Source organism: Mastacembelus armatus, chromosome 13 (assembly GCF_900324485.2).
Source record: "Mastacembelus armatus chromosome 13, fMasArm1.2, whole genome shotgun sequence".
In the NCBI taxonomy this organism is placed as follows: Eukaryota; Metazoa; Chordata; class Actinopteri; order Synbranchiformes; family Mastacembelidae; genus Mastacembelus; species Mastacembelus armatus.
Genome location: NC_046645.1, coordinates 23,341,450 through 23,349,998, shown reverse-complemented (window position 1 = coordinate 23,349,998; position 8,549 = coordinate 23,341,450). Strand labels below are relative to the sequence as shown.

General features: G+C 42.3%; 2 protein-coding genes across 2 annotated transcripts; one reads left to right on the top strand and one right to left on the bottom strand.

Moving 5' to 3' along the window:
* Positions 1-114: 114 nt before the first annotated feature.
* Positions 115-4,967, bottom strand: irf2bp1 (interferon regulatory factor 2 binding protein 1). The gene is made up of 3 exons (XM_026331627.1): positions 3,679-4,967; positions 3,075-3,415; positions 115-2,732 (listed from the first exon to the last, which is right to left on the bottom strand). Exons 1-2 carry the CDS (start codon positions 4,692-4,694, stop codon positions 3,115-3,117), a joined length of 1,317 nt encoding a protein of 438 aa, XP_026187412.1. The 5' UTR covers positions 4,695-4,967; the 3' UTR covers positions 115-2,732; positions 3,075-3,114.
* Positions 4,968-4,996: 29 nt separating this feature from the next.
* Positions 4,997-8,067, top strand: polr1g (RNA polymerase I subunit G). Its single transcript, XM_026331635.2, has 3 exons — positions 4,997-5,288; positions 5,778-5,922; positions 6,647-8,067. Exons 1-3 carry the CDS (start codon positions 5,204-5,206, stop codon positions 7,428-7,430), a joined length of 1,014 nt encoding a protein of 337 aa, XP_026187420.1. The 5' UTR covers positions 4,997-5,203; the 3' UTR covers positions 7,431-8,067.
* Positions 8,068-8,549: the final 482 nt, after the last annotated feature.

The window sequence follows — 8,549 nt, the reverse complement described above, 5'->3', positions numbered from 1 at the left end:
AGATAGGATTAATTAGGCAACAATCAGTTCTAACAGAAGGGTCTTGATTAGCTAATTACGTTTTATTAAGTTCTCCTCATAAACATTTTAAAATACAAGAAATAGTCAAACAAGTAGAAGTTTCCATCCCATTTATTCCTGTTTCTATTTTGTACGTGAAGCTGCAATAAAACTGACAGATCTATAAATGAACTCGACAAAGAAATGCGAGGAAAGACTGTATCAAAGGATGAATGGCTGGCCGACTTTACAAAGGTTTCAGATAAAAGCAAAAGCCGTCGGATGGTGATTGAAGGGAAACAGATTCAGGTTAATCATTGATTAGACAATAAAAAAAAGCCATTGCACTCCAACTTCCCCTGAGGTTCCCACATACACAGACGGTAAACATTTTAAAAAGGCACTTAACAAGGGATTGCATGACGTATCAGTGCATATTAAACTTAAATTCTGCTTCTTCAAAGACATTTCTCTTGAACAGACCTGATCTATGGGATATCCTCTCACTACAGAAGCCCTACATATGTATCTGCTGAATACATAAACTTTATGTGTAAAATCCCATAAGTACAGTAGACCACATGGGCCTGTAAACTGTAACGGCTTGATGAAGAAAACCGGTTAAGACCTGGCTAAGAAATATAGCAATATATATATATATTTATATATACTTTTTTCCATAAAACACTTACATCCAGAAACATCAGTTTGGGCATAATATTACCTTTGGTTTGTCTGTGCTTCTGTACTAGTGAGTACATACTGCACATAAAGCGAGAATCCACCTAAACTAATTCATTTAAATGTGTAATTACCATAGCGTTGGACTGTTCAGGTTGCAGACATTAAATTCCTGAATGTGTACGTTGCTATCAAAGACGTGAGAAGTCCATGTGGTCCTCTCAGACTTGTGGTGGTTCATTTAAATCAAGATAAAATTAATTACACTGCAATGTTGACTTCTAAATCCAAGATGGGAATACTGTGATAACTTACCACAGGAGTGTTACAGGGTGAGTGGACGTCTTATCTCTAGTCGTGGGAGAAACTCATTCCTAAATGATATTTAAACTTTCAGGTTTACAGAAAACAGTTCAACTTTTAGGTGGATTCTCACTTTAAAAAACAAAGGGTTTAAGAAATAATAGGCAATTGTTTTTAATTACATATTCCAAACTGTTGCATATACTATGACTAAGGATTGCACATACATACTATTATAGAGCTATACAGTATAGAACATTTAACATTCCAGTAGAAAATATAGTCTTGGGCCTATCTATAGATATCGTTTAATATACATTCGGGGTAAAGCAGAGGCTGGGCTGGATCTTTTATGAAAGCAACGTTTAAACACAGTCTCAGTGGCTGGCTGATGATTTGACAGATTAACTGGTTGCTTCTATACAGCAATCATTCACCTTTCTCTGAGTCAAAGTCAGCTTAATTTAAAGCTGATGAAAAACAAATACACAGAACCGTTGCTGCTGGCATTCTGTCTGCACCCTGCGCCTGGTTTCATGTTTAACTGGTGGAATTGGTTGCTGTTAATTCAGAAAATTTCTAACTGTGCACCAGGACACAGAATCTGTCACTAAACAATAAATATGTATTTCAAAATCAAGGGTACACTTGATCATAAAGGTCAATTTCATGTCAGTAAATTGTATTTGTAGAAGCAGAAGTATTTTATTTAGAACACGTGTTGGGAGAAAATATCATTTGTACTGAGACAGGGAAGCTCCAACTTGTTTGGACTCAGAACAGCCTGTATTTTACTGTGAGCAGTCGGACACCTGACCTGCTGCTGAATGCTGCTGGTCAACAGTTTGTTCATCAACAAGGAAAAGACACATAACAGCTGTGGCCTACTGTTGTAGCGTCTCAGTGCTTGTGTTGAGACTGTCGAAGCGAGCATTTGTGCTTTCCTGTGCAAACACAATGTTGAGTGTAGAGTTAGAATAAACACTGGACCGTGGCTTTTTGTGAGTCTGAAAAAGGTTAACTGTTATATTGGGTCTGCTAACACGCCTGATCACAATGGCTGTTTCTTAAGGTGTACCTTAATAATTTAGATTTATGTGATTACAGCATCTTCCACATTTTTCTTGGTGGAAGTTACTTAATGAAGAAAAGTCAGACAATCTTGTTGCATTTAGCTGATGCTCACTGCCAGAACTACTGTGGGCATGACCAGTTGTTTCCTCTAGTACAGCTAAATAGTGGCCATTGTTCAGCAGTTGATTGGCCCTAAATATCTGATTCCAACAGTACATTTATCTGCTCAGTGACATCAGTCATTGTCTTGGGAAATTGTTTCATTTCACCCACATCTCTGCTGTTTACTGCATTGAGCATTTTTTACTCTCTTCCATGGCGGATGAGGATAAGCATACAATGCACAGGATACAGTGGAAGGTTTAAAGTGATTAATGAAATTTCACATTCTCGCTGTATCAGAACAATAGGATTTAGGTCAACAGTTCATAGAGTCAACCGTTATTTGGAAAAGAAAAACAAATGAGAGAATAATGTATGAAGGCAATATTTGCATCTTCAATCAGATATCTGATGAGGACTGACAGTGGTGATTAAAAATGGTGGTGTGAGTAGTTGGAGTTATGACCTGTGTAGTGGAGGTTTTTTTTTAACTGAGAGTCGCTGTGTTGGTTCTCTTCTGGATCTATCAGCGGTCCAGTGCAGATGTCTCCTCCTGGTATGTGATACGACTCCTGGGTTAAATTAAAATAATTAAATTACACAGAGTAACAGCCCACCACATCAAAGCTGTATCAAGGCAAATCTAGAGGGACCTAAGCAAATACAGTTATGACACTTGTACAGTCTCCTGATTACTCTTATTAAGGGATGTTGTCATGAGACATCTCTGCAGTCTGCCTGTTTAAATTTCATGCCTTTATTGATGCAATTCTTTACTTCTATTATGCCAATATCCTGAAAAGCCAGATTGATAAAAATTTCATGAACCAATATCTCAGGTGCTTTTTTGTAAAATGGCCCTGTAGTATGATAAAAATGTCAGGCTAGTGGGGGGCGTATGTCTGTGGACCTGCCTGTTGCTGTGTTGGGTCCTGGTTTCCATGGAAATCATCATCACGTCTCTCTCTCTTTCTTGACGGTAACATCTCCGCTCGCAGCTGCGGATCCACTCGCAGCTCCACCCCCAGCCCCGGACGCAGCCGCAGCTCCAGGCCCTGTCCCAGCTCCAGATGCGGCAGCTGATGCAGCTCCTGCTCCAGCAGTGCCGAGTATGGTAGAAACCTCTCCCTGCATAAAGGCCCATGGGGGACTGTTGGGAGAGTTATCCAATGGACAGCGCTCTCCACTGGGGCAGTACACCTCCCCATCGCCTCGCCGGCTCTGGATGTACACTCTGGTGCAGGGAAAACAGAACCTGCATTTGATGAAGGTAAAGAGGAGAGGGATTAAAACTTTTAGTGAGATATGACGTTTGCTAACAACAATTGGTTATTTCACTAATATAATCACTTGTCTGTTCAAGTGTGTGATTATGACTTAGTTTATAAACTGGTAAAACTCATAACAAATGACTGACTTAAAAAATAAACCTGTTAATAATGGAAACATGAACACACAAAAAGTTCCACTGTTTCAATGCCACTTTAACAATACAAAAAAAATCTCAAACACACAAACCTATGGCCTGGCACCGATGGACACTGGACAAAGTGCGTGTCTTCCAGCCTCTCATGACACAAGGTACAGGACAGAGTGTTTCCGGTGGAAATGGCGTTGCCGGCAGAAGCTGATGCCAGCTCGGAGGCACCGCTGTGGGGTAACGCTGCAGCTGTGGTGGCCGCCTCTGCTGAGTTGCTGGATCCCAGAGGCTCTCCTCCAGACCTTGCGGTAAGGGGGCGTGGTTGCCTGGCTGGAGAAGAGGCAGGCTTGGGGCTGGTCTGGCTCACACCTCCAGCTATGGAAGAAGAAGAAGATGGGAGCCCTGTACTCTTGCTGGTGCTGCTGCCAGCCACAGCAGTGTGGATCTGCGTCTGTGTCTTGGGTTGATTCTGGGCTGAACTGAGTTCTCGCTCCAGCTCCGGAGTGATAAAAGGGGCTATCCCCATCCCTATTCCCAGCTGTCTGCGACTCATCTCGGCCAGCACCGGAGCAGGGAAGATCATGGGGTTATTCATGGGTGCTGTCCTAGCGGTCAGACCCGCAGGCATGCCCGCAAGTAGCCCGTGAGGAATCCCAGCAATACTTTGAGTGACTAGGCTGGGAGGTATAGCGGCGCTTAGCATGGGTCTCCGACTGCCGCTGGGGCTCTGGCGGTTCACTTCTGGAGGCGGCTGCCCGTCACGGTGCAGCCCGTTTGGCGGCACGCGAACGGCGGAGCTGGTCGTTTCTCCTCTTCCCCCCCTTTCGAAGCGATCGGTGTGAGGCCTGCCCCCGTCTGCAGCCGCCTCTCCTCTGCCAGACGCGCCGTGTTTATTCGGCGAGGGACCAGGTGACCTTACGTTACCGTCCTGCAACCCGTGAGTCCGTTTCAACTGTCGGGCGCTCGCTATGAGGAATTCAATCTGATTAGCTCCCTCGTAGTTCACGCAGCCACGGCAAACCACTTCACTGAAGTCCCACACCACAGTCCAGGGCATCTTTGGCAGGTCGCACAGGTAGCACCACTGGCGCCTGGAGGAGGACGGGGACGACATGGCCGGCCAGCTAACCCCAGCGGGCTCAACGAGTCGGCTAGCTTGCTAATGTGGTTAGCTGCGTTAACCTATTTAGCTTTGGCTGTTTGCTAGCGGCCTTTTCCTTTATCTGGCTTCACACAGCTTTATAACAGCGCTACACATCCTACCGACATCAAATCTGGTCAAATGTTTGGCTTGTGTTTGTTCTTTTTCTCATATGTTTGTTTTGTTTACCCGTTTCGGCCTGCTCCTCACTGCCGTCAACTGCTTCCACAGCGGACGCTAGAATGTTACGTAACCTTGCGAAGGGCATTATGGATGTTTGAGTTCCCTTACCTGGTTGGGTCAAAGTAAACCTTCTCATAAAGACCCGCTGTAGAACTACAGCCACATGGATGGCACGGAAGTGGATAAACTAGAGGTCACAGTTCATATGGTGTCAACACATGTGCTGTCCTTATAGCCATGTGTTTTGTGCTATAAAAGTCGCAATTTCAATATTTTACGGTTATTTTTAATACGTAATCATGCCAAAAGACATATCATCCTCATCAAGCGAAGATGAAGCAGACACTTCGGCTACAAAATCTCCAGCAAAGCAAAAGGGAGCCGGTAAGTTTACATGTATTGTTTATGTAAAGTTGGTGCTGGTTGACTCATATGCTAATAGTTCAATTAGCCCGCTTTCATAAATGCAGTTTCAGCCAAGTATACAGGACAGAACTGTAAAGTACAGTAGACTGTGACTGGACGAGTCCCACGTTTTTCTGTTTTTTACTCTGCCTTAAAAAAATTCATCTGTCTTTCTCCAGATATTTTTAAGGAACAGTTTGTAACCAGTCTAGTTCTGGCTCACCCAGTTACATCAGACATCCAATATTTAACCCAGGGTGAATTAATGGCAGATCTTTGTAGGTATCAAAAAGTTGGTTTTAATACAATAATCATTTGGCACCATTGAAAAGGAAGCTCTCACAATCAATGTGGTTACTTATACTAAAGGTTAATCTACTTATTTTATTCAGCTGTTGTTTATCTCTGTGTTTCCGATGCACATTGTTTCATTCATGAATGATTAATGGGTGCCGTTTGGATCCACAGAAAAGAAGAGTACTCGGTACCAGTGTCCCCCTGACTATGTGTCTTTCTGCCATAAGCCCTGCAGCCACACTCTGACAAAGAGTCTGAAGACCAAGAAGAATGAATTATGGCTTATTAAAGCTCCTGCCAGCTTTAACCCAGGATGGTGGGTACAGCATTTCCCTGTGTCTGACTCTTTCTTATATAGATTTTAACAAGAAGTCAATCAGAAAGACGTTTCTGACAGGCAGGGTGTGTCTGTAGACATTTATTGGACATTTGTTCTTGAACTTTGCAGATATCAATCAACTAAACACTATCTCCAGCTGAATATTAGAACTTGTTAAAGTCATAGCACAGGCTGCATCAGTTTTACCAATAAATTACAGTGAAGCTATCAAACATTTACTGAATTACTGAACTGAATTACTGTGTTCGCAAATTACAATTACAGAATAGCGGTAAACACTAAAAGGAAGCCTAAGAGGAGTTGACAAGTCAAAGAACTGACCTACTCTATACTTAATGGTACTAACTGTGGCTAACATCAAGACTGTATTGGTAAAAATCCTGAGTATTTTCAATGAGCACTAGTGGTGCAGAGCTTATGATATCAGTGTAACATTTGTGGGACAATGCGTCATTTGTAGTTTCTAAAGTTACATGATCTCAGTAGCATGTGGCAGCGTAAGAGGTAAGACTGACTCAACATGTAGTACTTAAGATTTGTGAATGTTGCAATGGAGCTAGAGTTGCGCTTCATGCTGAAGCTTTAGAAAATGGTGAAAAAACTGTCTCTACTTTGGTATAAACTTCATAAGTCAATGAAAAGTTTTCCAACATGTTGTATGTGCATCATGCCTAATCTTTGCTCTTCTCCCTCTATTCAGTTTCAGTGGCATTAAGCTGCCCCTCTCAGGTCTTCAGACCTTAAAAGTTCCTGCTACTGCAGGTGGAGCCAGTACTGGGAATGGCCAACAGATCTACAGTGTCCTGGCGTCCACACACGGTAACTCAGAGCTCCACCTGCTCACCAGCAACAAGCAGTTGTCGGGGAGCATGGTTGTTGGACCTGCTTTCTCAGGCCTGCTTAACCTGTGTGAGAGCTACGGAGACACCAACACCAACCAGGTCCCTCAGGTCATTCCTGCTGCCCCAGCGCCCTCTATACCACCAGGGCTGAAACAGCGATTCCACCCCTTCGGCAGTAAAACCCCTACGCTGACCTGCATTGCAGAGAGTGAGGTGGATGGAGCCACATTTGGGCCCTCGTCTACAACCCTTCACCCTCGGGTAGTTAAACGATTCATGGAAGAAGCAGGGCAGGAGGAAGAGGATGAAGTGAGGAAAAAGAAGAAGAAAAAGAAAGAAAAGCGGATAAAGACAGAGCAAGAGGAGGAGGTGAAAGTGAAACAGGAACCTGTAGCTGAAATTCAGGAGGAAGTGATGATGGAGCTCCCCTTCCAGAAGGGTGATGTTTCAGAGGAGAAGAGGAAGAAAAAGAAGAAAAAGAAGGACAGGGAGCGAGAGGAAGTGGAGGAGGGAGTGGAGCCCAGTGTGAGGATGAAGGTGGAAGAAGTGACAGTGAAATGTGAACCAGTAGACTTTTCATATGGTGATGTAGTGGAGGGCTCAGGAAAGAAAAAGAAAAAGAAGATCAAAACTGACAACTAATGTATCATCACGTTGTTTTTTTTTTTTTTTTTTTAAATATATATATTTTTTCCATTCAGTTTCTTATGGAGCTTTTTAGGAGACTGTGGACTACTAATTGACCCCAGCTTATTGACAGATTACATAATGCAAGACTTATTTTGGCAGGACATTGTATTCCAGAAAAAAGTAAACATCCTGTGACATCTGAATAATGGCTCAGATTTTTTAGTGGATTCATCCGATCATATTCAAGGTTAAAATTCCTGTTGTTTGAGTTCAGAAAGTAAGTTTTACACACAAAAAGGTTTGTAGCCACAGGCATATCTGAGTGCATGGGTAATAAGGGTGTATATAGGAGGGATTTCTGCTTTTTTCTCCAGTGTCTGTGAAATTGTGGCAGATTTTACGAGATTATGTGCATAGTGTGTTTCTGTGTTTGTGTAAATATTTACACAACTGGGCTGGTAATGTTAGTAGTTTGGCACCAGGCTCAGAAAGCCTGAGCTGATACAAATGCAGAATAGCGGTTCAGTGTCACGTAATCTTGTTAGTGTTTTTTCCATTATGATGTGAATCACATTTTGGAATTTGTTGTGCAGTAAAACACATGTTGGAAAATAAACTCCATAAGTTAATAAACAAAATGAATTGAAAATGAAGACATAGTGGTTTTTGTCATGCAGTTTTCCCTCAGCAAGTGATCCAATGCAGCATGTTCCTCTCTTGCTTTGTTAGTGCAGTGATTTCATCCAAAAAGAATGAAACTTGAACTCACTTTGTACCCACGCTGCAGTTTTTTAAAATGTGCAAGCACAAGAAAGAGCCCAATGTCCAGTAGTTTTCTCATAATTAAAAACAGTTTTGAGGAAGTTACATTTTCAGGGATGGAAGAAAAAATAGGCTTTTATGTGAAAAGCTTGATGTTTGAACATCATTTTTTGACTGAGCAGTGATGGAAGTATACTTTGCAATTTACTAAGATTACGTTGTGGTTTTGTGAGATTGTCTTAAAGTAACATGCAGTCAGACTTGGTAGCTTCAAATGTTTTTTGTGAGTGAAAACTTTGCCATGTTGAACATTTGAACAGTTACAGAGACATGAAAATATTTTAGAGCAGAGTTGTTTTAGTGGCATTT